Raw genomic sequence first — 25,378 nt, 5'->3', positions numbered from 1 at the left:
ACATGTGGTAGTCGCTACTGCCATTCATTTTGCCATAACCAGGAGAACATCACATAGAATCTTGATAACACTCTAATTGAAAGAAAATGATATACTAATCGACAAAATAGAAAGAAAGAAAGACTATATTACTGTATTTTGTAAGGATAATGCTAGGGAGAGTAAATTTATAAATCAAATTTGCAAATCAAATGATATGTCATCAATAAGAAATAAGCACATTAATCGATACTTAGTTAATAATCCAATCATCTTCAACCACATCATTTGGTTTGCAAATTTGGTTTAAAAAAATTAATCTCTCTAACATTACCCATTTTGTAATTATATTTCTTTTTATTTTTATGGTACACACTATAATATAAATATACTCACTATATTCTTTTGTTTTATATAATTTTCAAGTCACACATATAAAATATAAAATAAATTCATACGAGATTCAAAAAATATTTCGTAAAACACCACGAACTCGTAATCACTTGAATTTTTATCTCATACTATTAGATTTACCAAAGTACTAAGGAGAATTTTCAATATTTTTATATATTATTATTATTATTATAAATAGGCATTTATTTATATGAATATAATAAATCAAGGTTCTGCTGAGGCACTAGGCATTAGGCTCCAGCCCGCCTCCTGACTAAAGCCTAACTCCTTTTAGGACCTTTCTCATTATACATTTACGCAATGGAACAATCTTATAAGAAGCGATACTTATATCCTCCTTCAAATAATACGGCTAGTGCACAAATCCTCATTTGAATATTCCGAATAGTCCAAATATTCTCAACAAAATAAGCTAACTCAATTGAATGAAATATTGTCTAAATTCTTTTGGAGCCTTTTACCCCTTTCTAAATTTCGCCCTTCTTGCGAATAATTCCTGACTTCGCCATTGGGGTTACTCGGGCCTAAAGCCCCCAACCTAAACTGAGAAGGCTTGCAGCTCTTCTTGGACCTGTCTACGTGTCCCTAGCCTAACCTGGCAACAACCTTATGCTGTTAGTCTTTGTCCTATGCCACAGGCCTGCCTGCAGCAAACCCGTGTTGCTTGCTGGGGTTCGCCACCCCTTATTACATGAACACTCTCTCCTTTCAATTGTCCAACCCCAAAACAGGAGGTTCAAACCCCTTTATATAGGTGCTCAATGTGGTCGAGTAAATGGTATTTTTTTGATAGTGTAATTGCCATGGTTCCGCTATATCACAAGGAACAAATGTGAGGAATCATGATAGACTGGTGTGGTTCCTCTATGCCTAGGACACCAAAATATTGAACCATGAATGAAGAAAAGCATGGGAGAAAAGTATATTGAGAAATAATCATCTTCAATTGATTTAACAACATGTCTGACCAAAAAAATAAAAAGATAAAAGAGTGATTCTAACCACATGTTTTATTTTACTGCCAACACCTACTAGTGAAAATGTTCTTGACAAATGAATACACGGTGGGTCAAGAAATATGAGAGGCGGGTGAGAGTAGTACCACTCAAGAAAAATATCGAAGAAGGAAAATTTACGAAATTGTGTATATACGAGTGCCTTGCTTTTATTATTACATAGTGGGGCAAGAATTCCATGGCCGGTATATATATACATTTGTAATGACAAGCCAACCTAGTTTATGGCGTGGAGGAGTTCAACATGTATGAAGCATCGAAGCTTATGATGTGCTTTTGATCAATCGGAAGTTCTTCCCTTCAAAAGTCTAGCCAAACTGCCTAGTCTTTGGGGCAACATGCCACAAAGTTGAGTGTCTCCTATCAGTTGCTTCAACTCGGAAGGTCAGTGACTCACAGACCATCTTGGCACCAGTAATCCATCGCTGACCCCACATCCGACTCATTGTTGTCCATTTGAGCTTGTCGGAGCCCTGCACCTGCACGCTGATGATGTCCCCAACTCCTCCCACGTTCCATACCAACACTTCATTGAAATAAGGGTTCCCAATTATTGTGAATCGCATGCCTCCTTTCTTTTGACATGGAACCCTACAAAACAATTTCTAGCAATCGTTAAAATCTTTTACAACGGGAAATATTCTCGTTATGCAATTAATATACGTACATGTTATGTTATCATGCTTTTCAATATGGACAATCGAAATTTATATGTTAGTAATGTGTGATTTAGATGGCTAGTCTCACAACATTAGTATTCGTGATAAATCCATTTTTATGTATTGATCATCAAACATTCAATCTATTCAATACATGCATGTGCATTTAATCACTTGCGGTACGTGACTGGAATAATGCCCGCCTTACACTCAGCAATGTTAAGGAACACAGGTTTGGCTTTATCAAAATGCTCGCGTGGCGGATTGCACCATCCTCCATTATCACTAGGTTGATTCCAATTTGGTGGGCAATTGGTACTCAGCAATGTTACATACCTCAAATTCAAAATATTGAGGGTGCCGTTTTTTAGCTTTGTTCTACTGCTTACGCAAAGGATGAAGAGTTGAATGCTGCTTATAATCAAGCGATCCACTTCAATAAGGTCATCGATGGGCTTGAACCTCAAGTGTTGGAACTTCAAAGTGCACTGAAGATCAATGAAAGTCTGAAGAATGAAGTGGATGAGCTGCAACGTGTCCGTGTTGGTCTGCCCGAGGAGAACGAGTAGTTGAAAAGTGAGAAGGCTGGACTCGAGGCTTTGCTAGTTCAGAGTCGGGCTGATTTCTACAAGCTAGGTTATGTAGGTAATCTCTTTAGTAAGCCGTCTGACTTTGAGTTGGCTGGGAAAGACTTCGAGACCTTTTCTATTTCTCCAGAAGACTTGCTTGCCTTTATTTTTTAGGCTTCCATCGGTGAAGTAGTCGGAGAAGTTGGTGCCCAGGCTGAGGAAGTCGGGGGTGAAGCATTGGATGATGTTGCTACTAAGAACGTCGCGGCTACTGAAGGTGCAGCGACCGAGTAGTCGTGGGATGTCCAAGCTGTTAAAAAGTAGTCTTCTAGGTAACCTTTAGGATTTTCTTTGTTTTCCTTGTTGCTTTTTGCTTTGCTTGAACTCCTTCGACCTTTGCTGTTTGTTTATCAATTTTGCTAAAAAATTTAATAAACTTGCTTCCTTCACTTTTCTTTATCTTCGCTTCTTTTATTTATGCCCAACTTTTGACCTTTAAACTAGCGGCAGACGTGTTGCTTTTCTATAAGCAAACAAACCCACGTAGCCTATGTTGCCGCAGGTGTTGGTATATAACTTTTACATAGTTGTTAGCCATAAGGTCGGCAGCCGGACACCTTACTTAAAGAAGCAGACGAGTCCGCGAGACTACTTGGCTGTTAACCTTGGCTTTCTTCAATCCTTTGAGTTGTGTGGCCTGCATCACAACATACTAAAGATTTTTGGGTTATGAAATTCGCTAATCACTCATATCAAAAGTACGCGGTTGTATGGAATTTCGTAAACAAATATCAGACAGAACTCCTTGCCTTTATGTAACCAATTTCGTGGGTTGCATAGCAAGTATCACACTTTATGAATTAGTGTAGATCATTCCGCACTTTGGCATAAGTGAAGCTTATCGACTGTATAGCATGTCGACAATGGATGAAACTTTGTATATGCGCGCTAACTTGTTTACCCTTTCATAAAAACGTGCGGTTATATAAGTTTAGTGCGGCTTACTGCTCGAAGGGCAAGCCGTAGGCAGTCTTCTGGAAACCGTAAGCTACCTTAGTACATTTGGTAGCAACTTTAGTGTTCCAAGGAAACCGTCCATAAGGCGTACTACGTAATGTGCCTCCTCTGTCTCTAAAGCCCGTTTCCTCGCGGATTGGGCAAGAAACCCAAAATCTTTCAGTTAGCTAAGCCTTGAAGAAGATCATTGCGGCTACTTCTAGGAATCCCAGCACAAGCTATCGTGCGCCTAATTACACCAAGGCAGCACGACTCATCCATGTCTCGATATTCGAAGTGTAAACTTTATCCTCCCGCATTGAAGAGCAAACCCATATAGGTATCGGGGAATTGGTTTACCCTCTCGCACTAGAGAGCATGGTTGGTCCCTAGGGGGTGCAATTCCTGTGATGAGTCCTTTACAAGGGTGCAGTCTTCTTTTGAAGTGCTGGAGTGATCAGTTGTTGTAAGCATGTAGCCGAGCCAAGTTGTAAATTACTTCTGAATTCCACATTGAAAAATGAGTGAAATGAACGAAAACTTAGTTGTAAGGTAGGAACTGCATAACAACTGGATAGTCCTTAGCTTGCAAGGTGGTGCCCATCGAGTTACTTGAGTATTTGGGGTTTAATGTAGCAGAATGTCACACATGGTGCTTCCTCAAATTGTAGGCATTCCATTGTTTTTCGATCTCTTTGTCGTTCATGGTGGTGAAGGTATAACTACCCTTGCAGCCTACTCTGCTGATCATGTACGGACCTTTCCATATAGGATCCATCTTTTTAGAACCTTCTCTGTAGGCAATGATGAGGCTTTTCTAAACACTAGATCTCCGGGCTAGAACTTTCGGATCTTGGCCTTTTTGTTGTGGCTAGAGATGAGCTACTGCTGGTAGGCTACGATGCAGGTGATGACCTTCTAGCGTTCTTGCTCTACCAAATCTAAGTTTTTTGCCATCTTCTTTCGATTTTGCTCGATGCTTGGCAATAGAGTATTGATACTTGGCATGATGACATTGGGAGAAATGATTGCTTCTGAACCAAATGCCAAAGAGAAAGGAATCTCACCAGTTGCTCGTCGTTTGGTTATGCAATACACCCATAGACATTCAGGGAGTCTGTCCAGTCATTTTCCCTTTTTGTCAGAGAAGGATTTCTTGAGGCAGTCGAGAATCATCTTGTTAGATGCTTCGGCCTGCCTATTGGCTTGGAGATACCTTGACGTGGACATGTGCTGCTTGATGCCATATTTTTGGAAGAATTTTGCCAAATCTTTGCCTACGAATTACAGGCCACTGTCTGTGACGATGGATTAAGGGATGCCAAATCGGCAAATGATGTTCCTCTATATGAAGCGCTATATGTCCGTCTGAGTTGTGGTTGTCATGCGCTCTGCTTCTACCCATTTGGTGAAGTAGTTAATTGCCACGATCATCACAACTCTGCCCCCATTAGCGGGCGGCAATGGCCTTACCAAGTTAATTGCCTACTGCATGAATGGCCAAGGACTTGTCTGTGGGTGTAGTTCGCTGGCAGACAATGCTAGTACCGGCTTATAGCGTTGGCAGCAGTCGTACTTCTGTACTAACTCCTTAGTGTCTTGATGCATAATAGGCCAATAGTAGTATGCGTTAAGAGCCTTCTGTGTTAAGGATCGGCCTCCGGAATGATTTCCACAAATGTCTTCATGGGATGAGCTTAGAACCTTTAGGTTGTTGGGAAATGCTAGGCAGCGAAGATATGGTCCAGTGTAGGATCTTCGGACGAGAATGTCGTTCTACATGTAGTAGTGTATTACCTTCATTTGAAGCTTTCTAGACTTCAATCTTTCCATGGGGAGTGTTCCATTGACCAAGTAGTCTATAATGGAACTTGCCAGTTTGGAGTTGTACTAACCTGTGACACCTCGGTTGCTGGTTCCACCTTTATGCTTGGCTTGTCTAGATATTCCACCAGAATAAAGTGTTTGAGTTGGTGGCCGAGGGTAGAGCCTAGGCCAGCTAGTGTGTCCTCGTAGGCATTGTCTACGCGAGGAACTTAAGTGAAGGTGCAAGTCTGAAACAGCTCAAGTTGATTTCATACCTTCTTTAGGGACTGTGTCATCTTCGGATGTTTTGCCATGTATTCCCCAGTAGTCTGGTTAGTGATTAGCTGGGAATCAGAATGAATTGTAAGCTTTTTCACCATCAAGTCTTTTACCATTCAGAGGCTTGCTAGTAGGGTTTCATACTCTGCTTCGTTGTTGGATGCTTTGAAGCCTAAAGTCATTGCATGTTCGAGCATCGAACTGTCTGAGGTGACAAGGACCACGCATACTCCCGAGCCCTTGTAGTTGGATGCGTCGTCGACGTGCAAATGCCAGAAGTCTCTATCGAGTGAAGCAGATGTGGCTAAGGCGTACTCGATTGCCTCTGAGGGGTCGTTGGGTCACTCTATTGCATCACCTCGGCTAGGCATGAAGGCGCAGTAGGGAACCGTGGGGCTGAGGCCATGTTACATGTAACAGAGATGCTCAACTGCCGGTATTGGGCAAATTTTGAGCTGAATTATAGAGCAAGGGTCGGTTGGGGTCATGTGACGCACAACAAGAGGTGGTGCTCAACTGCTGGTACATGTTGCTTCTATGTAGAATATTCTGGGGCAATAAGGACAAAACTTGCTTCTGAATGTGTTCTTCTAGTGTTCGTCTGCCCTTGGTGCGCATTTTGGGTTGAGTTGTTGCGTTCGCCAGAAAACTTTACATCCGCCAGTGTCTGCGCCTTTATCATCGTGCCTCTGGATTGGGCGGAATAATGCATCATAAGGATGACTACATGCATCTGAATGTATAACTTGAGCTTCTGGGTTGCAAAAATTGTTGCCAGAGTTAGCTTTTGAATTTATGGTAACTGGTTTCCTCATCGAGGAAAGCTTTTGAACCCAGTTCTTCTCATATGAGGATAGAGCTTATTACTGTTTCCGATACCGTCAAACATGTGAATAGGTCTTCTTCTGGTCAGACCTTGAATCTCCTTCAGAATAATAGGGGACTTCTTATTCAAGATCGCTCAGACTTGCCTTGAATGTGCATCGGCGAACCTTGTCCCCAAAGTGCATGCTTCTCCACTAGAGCAAAAGAGTTTGCCATAGTTAGATCTTCTTTCTTGGTCAATTCTCCGATCATCGGGTGGTCTGCTAGGAGTATTTTTTGGAAGGCTGCACTAGCTATCGAGTCATTGCATCCGATTATCTTTGCCTTCTCTGCTTTGAACCTTTTCACATAGTCGTGAAGCGACTCATTTAGGTTCTTCTTGACATTGAACAAGTTGTCTAACTTTTTCTTGATCAAGCAATAGGATGAATATTCCTTGGTGAAAACCAAATAAAGCTCATCGACACTCTGGATGGATTGTGGCGGCAAGGTGAGAAACCAATCTTGCGCCTTGCCTTGTAGGTGTCTTTCCGGGTCTCTATCCCCTTTGAAGGATGTGAAATGTGGCCTGTTGAATTTGTGTGAAGGCTTAGTGCTCGATGTCCGTGAAGGGTAACCTACTTATGCTAGTCATGTCTCATCGTAATGCCTCGTCAATGACCTTGTTGCATTGGAAATTACGCAATCGCTCGATCAAGAACCTCTCTACTTCTTCCTGAATTTGCCTTTGTTGGGGTAACCGAGCTCTCGGTTGTCCCTGGACGTGACTTACTGGTCTAGGCTACTCTTCTATGTGTTCGGCTCGTCTATGTCACAGTTACGATGCATATGGTACGTTATTAGCAGACGAGTGAATTCCTCGCAGGCTACCAGTTGAACTTGAGTCAGATTGAATGACTGTTTCTCTCCGTCTGTCGTGTTGCCTACTCCGATATGAGGTGGATGATGCTCCTTACGGGCCTAGTCACGAATGAACAATTCACCTAGAAGATTGCTTATGTTGATTATCGGAGTGTGGTCCCAATTGTGAGTGTATGCTCATCTATGTGCTAGCCAAAAATGCACGCTCATCCATGCGCTAAGACCAAAGTATATACTATCTCGGAAGCCCAGTTAAGAATGTACACTACCAGAACGCTAAATTTGTGCCTGGTCAAGTAGTTGCTGGTGCGAAATATATAAGCACACAAATTAAACCCTCTTTTTGTCAATTGTAGTAAACAATGTAAGTAGGGATCGTTCTAGGCCGGGGATTAGGAGGGATTGCTAAATCACTTGGAAACTGACTTGAAAACGTAAAAACAAAGTTTAAAACACTAAACTAGACTCAAAGAATGCAAAACTATACTTTAAAATACTAAGATAAACAAAAAGATTCAAAACAGCAAATAAACACTCAAAACTGCCTTAAAAACACTTTATGGGCAGTTTTGAACACCTAACACTAAATTGGACGAAATTGGGTTTTCTAATGGACTAAAACACTTAAAAACATAATCTAAGACAAGTTCTAATTAATATGACTCAAAGAAATAAGATGGGGTTGATTTTGGACGAAAATAATTAAATTAAGACAAGAACAAAGTAAACAGATTCTTAGACAAATTTGGGTGAATCAAAACAGATTGTAAATGAATTTGAATGAAACTTATGGATGGAAGGCTAGCTAGGAGGTTCTTCTCCACACATGTCACACTTGCATACAAAACGATTTCCAGTTGCTTTTCGATAAACTATGAATACTCAACGCCCCAAATTAACCGTGAATTGCACTAATTACCCCTCAGTTTTTCCACAAGTTATTAGGTTGGATGATTGCATACGACAACCCAAAACATTCCCTACAAGTTCCCTACATGAATTGCATAATAGAGATACAAGCAAGAATCATTAAGTTCTATGAAAAATATAAGCATTGACGAGGCACTCGTGACTATGATTTGCATGAAACTTATGCCAAGAATTTACTTAACGTGATTGTGACTAGCAACCTTCACTACTTGTGAATATACGTTCTAACGATTAGGTGAAACTCCCTTATATTCTAGAGTCAAATTCATGCATGAAAATTAAGCGTGCACTCTCAACCAACATACACAAATAAGTTTTTATACGAACGGATAAGTAAATTGAATTCACAACTTATGAATCACAACTGGATGTAATCAAATCATATTGCAAGCATGAACATAGTTTCAAATCACCCCCTAACTAAGAGGGGTTTAGTTCCTCATACTTACAAAGCAAAGATGCATAAATTTAGACATTAAAAACAAAGATAGAAAACACCTAGAAACGCTCCAACACTCCCAAGGCTTGGGCATAGGCACGGCACAAGATGTTCCTTCTCTTTCCTTCCTTGCAAGCAGCGGAACTAGAGGTTTTGGACGGTTTTGGGTGGTTTTTATGGTGTAGAATGGATGGGGAATGGTATGGAAAGGTTTAGGATTGATGGGTGGTGTGGCTAGGGGTGGTTTTTGGCTGAAATTAGAGAGAATGGTGGTGGGAAGTTTCGGCTAAGATGGATCAAAATCTGTTGTGTTGATGAATATGGGAAATGGTATTTATAGGCTTGAGAGATGACCACTCCATTTCCTTTGCATGTGCATCTTGTGTGGGTGTGAGTTGTCATGTTTCCCCTTTACATTTACACACACATGCTTCATCATTTCAACCACCAAACACACACATTTTCTGCCATGTTTTCCTTTACATTTACACACACATGCTTCATCATTTCAACCACCAAACACCCACAATTCCTACCCATGTGTGTGTGTTTCCTTTTCCCATGTGTGTGTGTTTCCTTTGCCCATGTGTTGCCTTTCTCTTTTTATTAGCCAAATCTGCTTAGCCCTTTTCTGACATTTCAGTGTTACAATGCCCATAACTTCTTCTAGAAAAATGAGATTAACAATCCATAAATTGCTCCAGAAAATAGACATCCGTAGCTTTCCACGCATATAAGGCTCATTCTCCTATTCATTCTGAGCTGTTTGTAACATGCTTCCAAAGTCAGATAATCTGCACAGGCAGTTTTGACGAATTTGTTACTTAATAATTCACTTGTGCTACTTTTCTTTTCTTTGCTTGATAAATCACACAAAACTCAAAAACATAGTAAATAGCTCAAAAATATAAGGAACTAACTAAGAAAAGACAAGTGAATTTTATGTAAAATATATATAAATATGAGCTTATCAAATACCCCCACACTTAGCTTTTGCTAGTCCTCGAGCAAAATAAAGAAAACAAAACACAACCTAAACCTTCCAACGTTTGCCTTAGGGATTTCCAACGCACATGACATGTTAAAAATCATTATCCCCACAGATTTAAGTCATCTTCACACTTAAGCACATACTTAATCATAGTCACCACGTACTAGTTCACATTTAACCAATTAAAATATGATTTTGAATGTAGTAACATGCCTTAGAGAATTTGCTCAAGTCCTTACAAGATATTCACTCAATTTTCACTCAGATTTTCTAACTACACACCCTATATTAGTTATATGTGAGAAGATTGATGTAGATATGAAAACAAACGCTCACATATATGTATCACAAAGAAAGCAATTTCTAGAGTTAATAAGCATGTTTAGATATGATCTCATGAATGGAATGCTACTACTTAGATGCGAGAACCAGTGACACCATATACTCATACCAAATTCAAACTCCACAAATTGAAACACATAACACTCAAGATTGAAGTCAAAGGTTGTAACATGCTTGGGGTGTTGGCTAACAAATGAAGGATAGGGATAACAAACGTTCTTAAAGCAATAGCAAGCAGAGTAATGAACTTGAAACTTAGAATTCACTTAGATTGCAGAAATCAACTTTTAAACACGACGGGAAGATTCAAGCAATAATTAGGGCCGAATTCAAAGTTTTGGACCCCTTCTTCAACAAACAATACTTTAGGACTCTTTTTCACATCTTTTCAACTCTTTTTTTTTTCATACTTTTCACACTTTTCTTTTTTTTTCTTTCTTTCCACCCGTGCCTATGGCACACTACTTACATGAGAAACAAATTCCCCCACACTTATTTTCTGCCATACATAATCAAAAGGAATTCAATTTGAATCATGCTTTACTATGCATTAAGAACAAAGGTATGGATGGTCCTAATCTAGGCTAGGTGAGGATAACGTGGGTTAACAAAGAACGTAGGCTAACAAGGCTCAATGGGGTTAACTTAAACATATAATGAAGTAGGATACATGGCAATTTGGCTTTGGTGGTGGTAACTACATAACTTCATCTTGAATATGTGTTATGCAAATCAATATCATGCTTTGAATGAAATGGGCATGAGTTCTAGCATTTGGAACTAAATGATGAAACGCCTTCTAAGTAGTAACCAAGCAAAGAAAAATGAGATCATGCAACGACTTTAGAAAACAATAATGCACAGATTTTAACTCTCCAAATAACGTTTTAGGCTCAAATCTCACAAGGTTGTAGCGTTAATTTGAGTTCCTTCCTTCAAGCATGTTACAAAACTGATTTTTCTTTTATGATTGCATGTGAATTCATAAATTATAACCACAACCAAGCATACACCAAAGAGCATATCAAACTTCCATCCATGTTTGTAACTTTCTTTAACAGCCATGCACTTAAAAACCAAATCCTCATCATTGTGTTGGAAGGTACCCTAAGACACAAATAATCATACAAAAACAACTCTTTTTAGGTTTTTCAAATTTTTATGAGATTTTCGGATTTTTATATCAAAACAAACTAAAACACTTCAAAACAGCTTAAAAACACTTAAAAACAGTGAAAAACAACATTGTAAGTGATAGGTGAATAAAACCCGTTTACCCCCCCACACTTAAACCAAACATTGTCCTCAATGTTTCAAACATAGATTTATACTTAAACAAATAAACAACACAACTAATCAAACATGACAAGTATAGCAAGGTAAAAACAAGAAGAGTAGAGTTTAGGAACGCAAATCTGGTTATGGAGGTAGATGATCTTGTTGCCTTTCCACAGCTTTGATCTTGAACTGGATTGGAATTGTACGGCAAAGCTTTGCTCTTTGGCGATGTTGTTGAAGCTTCTTGAGTTCTTCAACTCAGACTCCTTCTGCTCTCGAGTTGATTGTGCAGGCTCAATTCCTTATTTGTTCTCCAAGCAGATGTGGCAGCTTCTCTAGTTCTTTAACTCAGACTCCTTATGCTGGGTTGATTATGCAAGCTGCATTCTTCTCTGCTTGTTTCTTCTGCACGTTGTCTCCACATGCTGCTGGTATCATTTTCGCTTGCCTTATCTGTTCTTCAGGTAGATGTGGCAGCTTCTTTGGAAGTACATCAGCAGTGGAAGACGAGTACTCGAGAGCAATTTCTCCATGTCCTGCAGGTTAGAACAAAGACAAGGGAAAGGACATGGAGAATGCATGATATGAGATACTCTTGCTTTCAACCTTCATGATATGAAATACTTTTGCTTTGGATAGGTTGTTTGCAGAGGTACCCCAAGGAATAAGGAACACTGAGTGACTCGAGAGGGTTTGTTGGAAAGGCATTCTCGGAGATGAAGGAAGGTTATGTATGTCTGCCTTGCCATGGAGGGTAAAGGTCGACATTTATAGGAAATAATAACCGGTACTGTCTTTTCACTCCTATCGGCAACCGTTTGATGATTGAACAGTAAACTTCACGTGTTTTCTACTTCAACAGAAATCGTCGACAGATTGCCCGTGATTTCCTCAAAGCTGACGAGGCTGAGAAAGACAGATGGTTGGAATCGGCGCTTCGACAAACTGCCTGTGATTTCCGCAAAGCTTTCTCTGCATGTGACAAGTGCTGACGAGGCTGAGAGAGACAAATGGTTGGAATCGGCGCTTCGACAAACTGCCTGTGATTTTCGCAAAGCTGAGTTTGTGTGTGACGGGTGCTGACGAGGCTGAGAAAGCTGACACTCTTCGATATCTGGAATCGGTGGTTTGTGAGCAAGCCCAACTTTTGAGAAAGCTGGCGCTCTTCGATATCTGGAATCGGTGCTTTGTGAGCAAGCCCAACTTTTAAGAAAGCTGGCGCTCTTCGATATCTAGAATCGGTGCTTCTTCGATTTCTGAGCTCACCTCTTCGATCTCTAAAATCCCATCGCGTGCTTATTTTTATAGAGGTATGCAGGACGTTCAAAGCACACTTGAATTTCTGCCTGTAAAAACTCCCGTGTTGCACTTCTACGATCTTGACTTGTCCGATCTCCTCTTTCTTTAACACCTCTGAAAAATGTCTGGCCCTTCCGACCGTCGTTTTGACTTGAACCTTGGTGAAGAGGCAGCCCCGCCTTCTCCAGACAACATATGGCGCCCATCATTCATATCCCCTACTGGTCCCCTTACCGTTGGGGGTTCGGTGATGAAGAATGATATGACAGCTGCGGTGGTGGCCAGGAACCTTGTCACTCCCAAAGATAACAGACTACTTGCCAAACAGTCTGATGAGTTGGCTGTTAAGGAATCTCTAGCTCTCAGTGTGCAGTGCGCAGGTTCTGTGTCCAATATGGCCCAACGCCTATTTGCCCGAACCCGTCAAGTTGAATCATTGGCGGCTGAAGTGATGAGTCTCAAGAAGGAGATTAGAGGGCTTAAGCATGAAAATAAACAATTGCATAAGCTCGCACACAACTATGCCATAAACATGAAGAGGAAAATTGACCAGATGCAGGAATCTGATGGTCAGATCTTACTTGATCATCAGAGGTTTGTGGGCTTGTTCCAACAGCATTTGCCTTCGTCTTCTGGGGCTGCACCGCGTACTGAAGCTCCAAAAGATCAACCTCTGTTGCCTCCTCCTTCTCCAGTTGCTTTTCGATAAACTATGAATACTAAACGCCCCAAATTAACCGTGAATTGCACTAATTAACCCTCAGTTTTTCCACAAGTTATTAGGTTTGATGATTGCATACAACAACCCAAAATATTCCCTACAAGTTCCCTACATGAATTGCATAATAGAGATACAAGCAAGAATCATTAAGTTCTATGAAAAACATAAGCATTGACGAGGCACTCGTGACTATGATTTGCATGAAACTTATGCCAAGAATTTACTTAACGTGATTGTGACTAGCAACCTTCACTACTTGTGAATATAAGTTCTAACGATTAGGTGAAACTCCCTTATATTCTAGCGTCAAATTCATGCATGAAAATTAAGCGTGCACTCTCAACCAACATACACAAATCAGTTTTTATACGAACGGATAAGTAAATTGAATTCACAACTTATGAATCACAACTGGATGTAATCAAATCATATTGCAAGCATGAACATAGTTTCGAATCACCCCCTAACTAAGAGGGGTTTAGTTCCTCATACTTACAAAGCAAAGATGCATAAATTTAGACATTAAAAACAAAGATAGAAAACACCTAGAAACGCTCCAACACTCCCAAGGCTTGGGCATAGGCACGGCACAAGATGTTCCTTCTCTTTCCTTCCTTGCAAGCAGCGGCACTAGAGGTTTTGGACGGTTTTGGGTGGTTTTTATGGTGTAGAATGGATGGGGAATGGTATGGAAAGGTTTAGGATTGATGGGTGGTGTGGCTAGGGGTGGTTTTTGGCTGAAATTAGAGAGAATGGTGGTGGGAAGTTTCGGCTAAGATGGATCAAAATCTGTTGTGTTGATGAATATGGGAAATGGTATTTATAGGCTTGAGAGATGACCACTCCATTTCCTTTGCATGTGCATCTTGTGTGGGTGTGAGTTGTCATGTTTCCCCTTTACATTTACACACACATGCTTCATCATTTCAACCACCAAACACACACATTTTCTGCCATGTTTTCCTTTACATTTACACACACATGCTTCATCATTTCAACCACCAAACACCCACAATTCCTACCCATGTGTGTGTGTTTCCTTTTCCCATGTGTGTGTGTTTCCTTTGCCCATGTGTGTGTGTTTTTCCTTTGCATTTGCAGACACATGTTCTTCATTATTTCAGCCAACAATCCACCCATTTTCTACCCATGTGTGTGTGTTTCCTTTGCCCATGTGTTGCCTTTCTCTTTTTATTAGCCAAATCTGCTTAGCCCTTTTCTGACATTTTAGTGTTACAATGCCCATAACTTCTTCTAGAAAAATGAGATTAACAATCCGTAAATTGCTCCAGAAAATAGACATCCGTAGCTTTCCACGCATATAAGGCTCATTCTCCCATTCATTCTGAGCTGTTTGTAACATGCTTCCAAAGTCAGATAATCTGCACAGGCAGTTTTGACGAATTTGTTACTTAATAATTCACTTGTGCTACTTTTCTTTTCTTTGCTTGATAAATCACACAAAACACAAAAACATAGTAAATAGCTCAAAAATATAAGGAACTAACTAAGAAAAGACAAGTGAATTTTATGTAAAATATATATAAATATGAGCTTATCAGTTGCTTACCGGGACGTTACTAGAGAGGTTCTTGATCTTCCTTTGTCCTACTTCAGGACACCTCGTTTGGGGCACATTGCAATGGGGTGAAATAGGGTGAAAATAACCCCAATTCAATCGTCTGTCCAGAAATCTGAAGCCAAAATAGTTGAACTGGTCTTGGACTGGTATGGATCACTTGGGAAGCCACAAGAGTAAGTTGGATCTCCAATTGGGTTGTGAGAACGGGTTAGATTGCAGGCATGGGCTGGGCCGTCGGAGCGCATGGGCGCTGGGCTCTCCTCGGCGTGGCTTGGGCCTGGGCTCAGCTTTGAAACATTCTAGGCTCGTACTGGCTTTGGGCTCGCGAGTGTTGGGCTGCTCCAATTGCTCCAGGTTCCTAAGCCTCAGCTGGCAGTGCAGCACCGTGGGCTTGAATATGGGCTAGCTGCCTTGTGGCACGGGTTTGGGCCTGCTGCTGTGAGATAGCATGCTTATCGGGGGTAGTGGGTTCACCGAGAGTTGCTGTCGTGGCTGCTACCATGGTGGTGCCCTGTGTGGATGATGCCGCTCCACTTATCATTGTGTTAAGCCTCGTAGATCGTCGTGGTCCAAATTCTTGAATGTTGGAAGTTTCGTTTGTTGTGATTTTCGAATTTCTAGTCATTGCACTTTTCTTTTACTCCTTATCAACGAATTTTTATAAACAAAAATTTCAAGAATAAGAACGTACGAAAAATCTACAAATGAATAAGAAAACGAAAAACCTTGAATACGAGTCTTCTTCGAGCGTGTGAATCAAGACTCTCAATGAAAGCACCAATTTGTGGATGCAAATTTCCGCCTTCTTCTCATTTGACGAAAATGCACTTGCAAAATAATAACACGTAAGATCAAGGCCAAGAGCCTCACACACCCACAATGAATGGGGGGGGGAGGCTTTTGCCGAAGAATCTCCGATGCCAAAGTTAGAATTTGAGAGAAAAAAGTGTTTAAAGAATTTTAGGGAGAGAATGAACTTAGCTTTTTGGAGAAAAGTGGGGCTATATATAGGGGTGTGGCCAACCTTATTTAGAGAATTAGGGACCGGTCACTTATAGTGGAATTTTGAATATAATTTGCAAGATATTATGTCAAATAATATCGTGCAATTAATTTGGTAATTACTCCCAATTTGAAAAGAATAATTGGGAGTTATCTTGTGGGTGAAGATTTGATGAGAAGTGATGAGAAGGTTTTGAATAAATACCATTTTGATCACCTTTGACCTTGATTGAGCCGTTATTGTCTGTTGCATGCACATGAGAATCCTGGTGTGCCTCAAGGGTAATTTTGTCTTTTTACCCACAAGTCCACATGTCGCCTCCATAATTTTCTTGATTATTTTTTGCTCCACATCGGCAGTGGCGGCAATGATGGTGGTAATGGCAGTTGTGGTTATGATGGTAATGGTGATGGTGGCGATGGCGGCATCGATGGTGGTAGCAATGGTGGTAGTAGTGACGGTGGCAATGGTGGCAGTGGCGGTGGTGACGGTGGTAACAATGATGGTAATGATGATAGTGGTGGAGGTTGTGGTTATGGCGGTGGTGGTGACAAAAATGGTGGTTGTAATGGGGATGATGGTGTAAGGTTAGTATTTGTAGTGGTAGCGTTTACTTTATTCTCTAAGAAATAGAATGTGTGTGGCCTAAACAATGTCATTTAAAAAAAAAAAATTAATGAAGGTATTCCAACAATTGAAAATAATTATTAAATACCCAACTCTGCTTTTTATTAAAGCAACTTTTAAAAGCAGCATGCACACTGCTTTTAAAAGTTGATGTTTGGAACCCATTGCTTTTAAAATAAGTAGGTATTTTACTTTAACTAAACACTTTTTTACTGCTTAACTTTAAAGGTAAGTAGTTTTTAGTGAAAAAAAGCAATACCAAATGGGACCTAAAAAGTATACAAAATTGGTTGTACTGAAAAGTATTACAAACCGATCTACTAAAAAGTACATTAATTGATTAGAAAGTATTACAAACCGATCTACTAAAACGTATATTAATTGATTTTACTAATACACACACACACACACACGTGCATATAGTTGAAACTGATTAATTAAAAACTATACAAACTGGTTCTACTAAAAATATACAAAATTGATTCTATAATTGAATTGCTTCTGCAAACACACACACACACAACCGTGCATATAGTTGAAACTGATTAATTAAAAACTATACAAACTGGTTCTACTAAAAATATACAAAATTGATTCTATAATTGAATTGCTTCTGCAAAAATGGTCGAAGAGGAGTTGGACTGATGGCAGGTATATAGTTTTGTTGACAATATACTAAGTGATTCTACTAAACTATACAATCTAGATCTATTAAAAAGTATACAAAACTGATTCTACATATATTTGAAACTGATTATGCAAAAATGCCCGAGAATGAGTTGAGATAATGACATGTATGTAATTTTATTTAAGGTATACAAACTGACTATACTAAAAGCCAGTTACTAAAAAGTAAACAAAACTTATTCTAGATATATTTGAAACTAATTTTGTAAAAATAGCTGAGAATGAGTTGGACTGATGGCATGTATGTAGTTTTGTTAAAAAAATACAAATCAACTCTACTAAAACTATACAAATTGGTTATACTAAAAAGTATACAAAACTGATTCTACATATATTTAAAACTGATTCTCCAAAAAATAATAGTCGAGAAGAGTTGAACTGATGACACATTATTTTTGTTGTAGTTGTGTGGGCTGGGCTTTGTTAATAAACAGAACTGCGAGGAGTATGACTAATATTTTAGAAAATTGTTTTCATGCTTTTGTGATGGGTTTTAATTGTTTTTGTGTTCATATATCTCCTTGAAATATTTAAAAATTAGTGAAGTTACTTGAAATATGTTGTATGTTTTTGTCTCTATATGTAAGATTCCCTAATACTCATTAGCGTGTTGTACGTTTTATTTATCACCTATATCCACACAATTATTGTGGACAACGGTAATTTGTAAGTTGCATCTTAGAAATCATGAGAATCTCATATAATTTTAAAAGCTTTTATATCTCCCCCACCCAAGAAAAAAGTTTACATCCCCAACAGCCGGCACCAATTTTCTGCCTTGGTTTACGGCTAGGAATTGTATATATGTTGGGGCAATGGCACATATTCTGTTCTCACCAACACAAAACATGGTGACAATGGAGACATTGTCATGCCTATGACAACAACGCACCCCGCTTTAGTAGCTTTTTCGTATTGGGGGCAATGGTGATCATTACCCACTTTCTTGTAGTGCATTGGGAGAGAAAATACTTCTATACACGGTGAAGGAAAAATCAGAGATGTGAAGGGTGAGGAAAGAACAGAAGAAAAAGAATCATAAATTAATGGTGTTTATTAATTAGGAGGAAATTATTTATGGGAACTTTAAATGTAAATTTATAGCATAAGTCATACTTGAAGCTTACTATGTTGCAAGTTTTAAGTGGATGATAATGTCATGTCCAAGTCAAACCCTACAAAAGTTTTCTTTCAAATTCGGTGTATATATTTGGGCACTTTGGTAATTAAAGCATTTGACCATATTTTAGTCGGGAATTTTAACGAAAAGTTTCTGGTACTGTTTACTTTAACAAAAAATCACATTTTTACACTAAAAAATCAATCCTGGTACTATTTACTTTACCCTTTATTTTGTCCTTATCGTTAAAACTTTTAGTTTTCCTATTTTAGTCCCACCAAAAGATTGATCTCTCTCAAATTGGGGTTGGAAACTCCTAACTCCTACGTCATGTTCTTTTTTTATACATCTATTTTGAAAGGGGATTAAGAAATAAGTATCAAAATCAACACAAATATTAAATTATATAATACATCATCACCATACATGTAAGCTAACTTGAGACCATCACCATACATGTGAGCTAACCTGAGACGTCTTGGCTTCTACCTCGTGTGTTTAAGTTTTACAATAAGTTATCTCAACCTTTAAATATTAATTTTCATATATAACTTATATATCCTACAAAATGAAGTACTAATGTCACGCCCCAATTTCGAGATATATTCATGATCGATACATGATGTCATCTCGTACATGTACATCTATTGTGCCTCGTCTTCGAGACATGAACAAGACACCATTCAAGGTCCAATTGTAGAATAGCTTTTCGTTTACTTTATATGGCTGCATTTAACCTTTATGCTAGACTACCTACATACCCTAACACGGGATCAAGCCATTGGTAATTCACCATTTGTTAAACTTTGACATTTTACATGCTACTTCTTAGCAAAGAACATAAAAATCTCAAATAACTTGATGGAACTCGAAGAGCATAAATCGCTCAATTCTAAACCACACAAGGAATCATATGACAACCAGGATGGTCATCTAATTGACCTTACACATCACCACATTATCCATCAACAAACCACAATCAACATCGTATAATATTTCCTTGAAAATTTGATGCATAATATTAATCTTTAACTATATTAATCAACCAACCAATCAACATCATTATAAAACCATGTTTTATAAAATTATAAATAAACTAATTGAAAATCTCGAAGTAATCACCCAGACGGCCATCTTCCTATTGATTCAGATTCTCAATTCTTTTGTTCATAAACATGCTGAAAATTAAAGCTAAAGTGATACAGAGGAACTGTAAAAGATTTCTAAAGATCTAGTTATAGAACAAATCAATGGAGCTGAATGGAAAGAGGGATTCCGAATCACTCAACGAAACACCACTCAAGAATGTGTATGGTTCCCTAATGTAGAATAACCAGGCATCACCACCTAGAGATATAACGTGACCAAGAAGGCAGTAACCCTCCAATGCTGATTAACCAGACAGAGTCACCCCCTCAAATGCATATGGTTCCCTAATGCAAATTAACTAGGCGAAGTCGCCCCTCGAATGCGTATGGTTCCCCAATGCAGATAACTATGCGGAACCTCCTATAGAAGTAAACCAATTAGGCAGTGACCCCCAACGTGGATTAACCAGGCAGAGTCACCATTAGGGTGCACGTGATCCTCCTATGTGGATTAACCAGGCAGAACCACCCTTAGGGTGCGCATGGTCCCCCAACATTAACCAGGTGGGACCATGGACATGCCTTCAATAGTTGGTTCCCCAATACAGATGAACTAGGTGAAACAACCCATGGGAATAGTGTAACAAGGTAGGAGTGAATTCCCAATGCGGATTAATCAGGCAGAGTCACCTCTAGAATGCGTATCGTCCCCCAATGCGAATTAACCAGGTAGGACCATCCATGTATCATTGCTACATGGTGCAGTCATATCATCACACATCACATATCAAGTCGACATGAATTATAATTATTAGCATACACACTATCAATTCCACAACACAAACAAATATCTACTCACACATACATACAAGTTCTACGAAATAATTCTAACATGGTTCTAGCTCATATTTTCGTACTACCAATCACACATATCATTTATATCTTCTAGTAGTTCAATAAGTGGCACACAACCTAAGATATACATTAACTGGTATAACTCGATGGACAAGATGGGCCCACTAGGCTCTACCTAGCCTTTAATAATACTAATTTTTGTATTAAAGAACAATTCAGGAAATGTGGACCAAAAATCAACCATTGGTCAACGTGATCAACGGAACGATCAACAACCCTAGTAATCCAATCCGGTAGATTCACCCACCGGATCTTTGATTCGTAACTTTGTAAAAGTCTCTATGTATTTCTAGGACAACATATTAAAAATTTGTGACGATTTGAATGTCAGATCTTTAGTTAATCACAATTTTAAGTGGTTATCAAGAATCGGTCCTACAAATTTAGAAATTCAATCCGGGAAGACTCGTACTTTGGATTCCCAATCCATAAATTTCTAATATTCTCAAATATTACACCCAACGACATATTATAATTTTGTAACTCTCTAACGGTTGGATTAATGTCAAATATAAATGTCAATAATCTAAGATTCTTCAATCCAGAAGATATCTACATCAGATTTCCAATATGTAAATTTCTAAAGTCCTCAAATAATAACCACAACAACATAGTAAAGTATCATAGCGATCCAACGGCCAGATCGACATCAATTTTGAAAGTCAAACAGCGGTTCGACTTTCTATAAATCAAATTATCGAACCATCGTATATTTCAACAAACGGACCTTGGAACCAAACCAAGACATTGAAGACATCTCGCTGTCCAAAATTCCATTCTGCCAAAGTCCCCACTTAGGTTGGCAGTTCATAAACTTTGTTTCCGACCAATTAAGATTTCTACCAAATTTTACAAGCAAATAAAACTCAGTATAAGGAATGATTTTCATACCTGTGACGAAGTCTAATAGGGATAGAAGATGGCGTAAATTGTCAAGAAAGTGGTGGGTGGCCAAAGTGATTCGACGCCACTTTGCTACCGCCACTGCACCATCAGACCATTGGGGCCCACAAATCACCTCCTAGGGTCGTGGGCTTTGAACTGGATGTGGTGGTTGACATCAGAGTCAACTGAATCGCAAGATTGCCAGCGAGGAATTCAGGAGACCGACGAACTCGTCCTGTCGGGAACGGCGGCCAAAAAACGGAAACCTTAGGTGGAAAATGGTCGTGGGATGGCGGTGAGTCGTTTCCAGGTGGTGGCGTCGAGTGAATCGATCAAAGAACGCCAAAATCAGCGTTGGAATCGTTGCCCATAAATGGGTCCGGAAACAGGTCAAAGGGAGAAGGGTTATTAGGGGGGAAGGGCGAACCAATCCCCTCCAGTCCATGTGGGTTCCTCAACGGGATCCTTTCTCCCGTTTTCCTGGAGCCTTCCAGAAGCATAGGGTCCAAAAGACCATTTCGCCCTTGCCTTTACTTGCATATTTCTCCTTCGTTACTACTCTGTTTTGCAAATAGTTTTTGCTTACGCATTCCTAGAATCTACCCAAAAATTCTAAGACTAACCCAAAAAGTCTATAGATTTTTAATGACTCGTTACAAAAATTCCAACTTTGTAACTAAGTAACGAATCTAAAATTAACAAAAATAAAATAAATTAGCATAAATACAAAATATGTAAAATTAAATAGTGAAATCTAAAGACAGGATTTCACAACTAAATTACTTTTCGTCAAATTAAAATTTAACCTAATTAATGGTACATCTAGAACTATATCCATGTTCTATCCACCTAACATGGCAACCCCTTTGCTTAACCATTTCATTGCAACTTATACATATAACATAACAAGCAAAACTAATTCAATCAACAAAAGGTAAAGAATTGAAAGAAACATTAGAGCTTGTTCATTAATTTCCTAGTCGAAAGCATCAAAATGAAGCTTCCAACATGTTTCTACTCTAATCGAAGTTCTTGCCCTCGTAGGTCTGACCAAACTGCCAATTCTTAGGGGCAATATTCACTGAAGTAATGGTTCTTCCATCACTCTCACCAACCCTAAATGTCAATGACTCCCCAACAAGCTTAGCATCGGTGGTCCACCTCTGACCCCACATTCGCTTCAACGGCGTCCATGGAAGCTTGCCGTCACCCTTCACTTCGACACTTGTTACATCCCCAGAGCCTCCGACATTCCAAACCATCACTTCATTGAAATAAGGATTCCCAGTTATTGTGAACCGAATGCCTCCTTGTTTTTTGCATGGCACTCTTCGATATTCAACTGGGACAATGCCAGCCTTGTACTCAGCAATCTGGAGGAAGATGGGCTTGGCTATATCGAAATGCTCGCGTGGCGAATTGCACCATCCTCCATTGTCACTTGGGAGGTTGTAGTTTGGAGGGCAGTGGTTTGTTGCTGTGACTGACACAACTGGCTGCCCGGGCTTGCACCATTGGGGTGAGTCTACACATCTGATTTCGAAGCATGCACCACACGACTGCCCTTTGTTGAACAGTGCATCGCTTAGTGCTACAGTTTTGAGGCCATAACCTTCTTTAACAACATCATGGTAACCACAAGCTCCACCTAGTAGGTTCAAAAAAAATTCATGAATTAATTAGTGCTAGTTTTTTTATTAGAAGCATGCCAAAATTTCTATTAAAAATGCAAGTGTTTAATTGAAAATCACGTTTTGCTCTTATAAAAAGAGCTTTTAGGTGTCCAAAAATAGAGAGAGGACCCTCACTGGATACTCTTTGTGAGGATTGCAAGATCCTCCAATCATATCTGTTCATCGTACATCGTGCAGACAGTTTTCGTCATATACTATTTATATAATTTTAAATTAAAAAAATTGCAATAATTTATGACCACATAATATACGACGAACAGATTTGATTTGAGGATCTGGCGAGGATCCTCACTTCCAAAAATATTGCTAAGCATTCCAAAAACATTATCAAACATTCCTAACGGCTAATAGAGAAAAATCTTTGGCAAGCAATTTCCATATAAATTTGCTACATCATGTGAGCAATAGATTCCCTTGTAAGAAATTGGCTGGGTAAGAGGATGGTTCATAATACATGGGAATGGGTGAGTTGTTAAGTAGTATGATGTCGTTCTTGTCATCCTCTTTCTCAACTCAACCTCATGCCCAGTATCATGACTCAAATTCAAAAAAAATCCCTTTGAGAAAAAAGAAAAAGCAAAAGTAATAGTATTAAAAGACTTCAAAGAATAAAATAAAAAAATAAAGCAAAAATAAAAAAAAATAAAACCAGCTCTCTCGCCTACTTCCTCTCTCTATCCCTCTTCTAATCCCCTGAGTCCCTCAAAACTCACAGTGATGCTGGTTAACTGCATAAGAGCCACCAGCCTCGAATAAAACTTAGTTAAGAAAATAAAGAAAAGATTCTAGTTGAGACTCTAAAACCTTGAAAAGTCTTTAGAAATCAGAAAAATAACTCTAATTTTTTCTGTGTGTAAAAAATGTTAGGTAGGCCCGGGACCATTATGGTCCCTTCATGGCTCCGTCCTTGTTGATAGGGTTCATACCAAAGGTTCCAGAGCCTCCTTCGTAGCATGTGGCATGAGCATGCTTCCAAGGGCCAGGCTTGAACTTTGGCCCAACCCTATCGTGATCCTGCTCGGCTTTAAGAAGCACACGGTCGGCAGCAGAGACATGAACATGGTCAGGGAGAAGAAGAAGACATAGCAGGATTGGCCCCAGGAGGGCTCGCAAAGGCAATGCCTTCATTGTCATGGCGTTGGCACTCGGTGAGGACATTGGCATGGCCATTGCTATCTTTCTCTCCTTCGTTTTATTTTTTAGATATTAATTTTCGGCGTCAGTTGAGTATGTATATTACAAGATGCAGGTTATTTTTGTAGTTTGACCATTTCTTTTTGTAGCGTTTATTTCGGTTAAATTAGTTGGGTGATCGTATTTAGGATGTTAATTGATTCGTGCATGCCATAGCTATATAGGAGGAAGTAGACTAGGACCAAAATCTTCATCTGTTTAGGTCCCATTAAATGTGCCTTCCTTTCTATAGCAAATAAGGGTCAACAAACTGAATAGGTAAACTAAAATGGCAAAGCACACTTGATTTAAATGACCGATAACAGTTTGTAACCAATACCATTTTGTGCTTAAATTGGTATAGTTAATTCTAGCAAGCAAATTTGGCACTAAACTCTTCCAAGATAATTCGTAGGCAAGTGGTCTTCAAGACAATCCTTTTATAGATCAATTCAAATTGGATCAAAAACGATAAAAAAAAACTTATATAGAGCAGACATACCAAACGTGATCATCAGAACAAACCTTACTCGGAGAAAACCATGTGGGAAATATCTAGAGCAAGAAAAAGAAGCCACATATCCCAAAAGCAATAACACATACAACTCTGCATTTCAAACTCATTAGAAATATAATATAATTTCTTAACCACGGAAAGACTCTTGTACGCCAAAAAATCAATTAACGTCTGGTAACACATGATTCTGTATTCCTGGCATCCTAATTAGAAATAACACATACAACTCTGCATTTCAAACTCATTAGAAATATAATATAATTTCTTAACCACGAAAAGACTCTTGTACGCCAAAAAATCAATTAACGTCTGGTAACACATGATTCTGTATTCCTGGCATCCTAATTAGAAATAACACATACAACTCTGCATTTCAAACTCATTAGAAATATAATATAATTTCTTAACCACGAAAAGACTCTTGTACGCCAAAAAATCAATTAACGTCTGGTAACACATGATTCTGTATTCCTGGCAACCTAAGAACGAGTAATTGACCACAAGGATAAGTGAGAACATATGTCGAAGGAGCATGTGAACTAATAGATCATTAGGGAGGTTTGTTATCAATTAGGGTGAGTCCAAGGAATATCAAGAAAGTTGCAATTCTGAGACACGTACCTTACGGTATCTTAAGTCAAGGTAATTAATAAAATATGGATTTGAGACTTCCAATCTAATAA

The 25,378-nt window shown here is 39.1% G+C and overlaps 1 protein-coding gene and 1 long non-coding RNA gene across 3 annotated transcripts; both read right to left on the bottom strand.

Moving 5' to 3' along the window:
- Positions 1-1,533: 1,533 nt before the first annotated feature.
- Positions 1,534-21,741, bottom strand: LOC108174845 (uncharacterized). 2 transcript variants are annotated; one of them, XR_011574140.1, is made up of 3 exons: positions 21,318-21,741; positions 16,194-16,634; positions 1,534-2,000 (listed from the first exon to the last, which is right to left on the bottom strand). It is a non-coding gene; the product is annotated as an uncharacterized lncRNA (long non-coding RNA). The 2 variants fall into 2 exon arrangements; XR_011574141.1 differs by lacking the exon at positions 16,194-16,634.
- Positions 21,742-22,253: 512 nt separating this feature from the next.
- On the bottom strand, positions 22,254-24,401 carry LOC103449979 (expansin-A9-like). The gene is made up of 2 exons (XM_008389299.4): positions 23,932-24,401; positions 22,254-22,959 (listed from the first exon to the last, which is right to left on the bottom strand). The coding sequence occupies exons 1-2, from the start codon at positions 24,173-24,175 to the stop codon at positions 22,331-22,333; spliced, it is 873 nt and encodes a 290-aa protein (XP_008387521.1). The 5' UTR covers positions 24,176-24,401; the 3' UTR covers positions 22,254-22,330.
- Positions 24,402-25,378: the final 977 nt, after the last annotated feature.

Source organism: Malus domestica, chromosome 12 (assembly GCF_042453785.1).
Source record: "Malus domestica chromosome 12, GDT2T_hap1".
In the NCBI taxonomy this organism is placed as follows: domain Eukaryota; kingdom Viridiplantae; phylum Streptophyta; class Magnoliopsida; order Rosales; family Rosaceae; genus Malus; species Malus domestica.
Note: the sequence above shows the minus strand (reverse complement) of the source record. Positions and strands in the feature narration are given on the sequence as shown.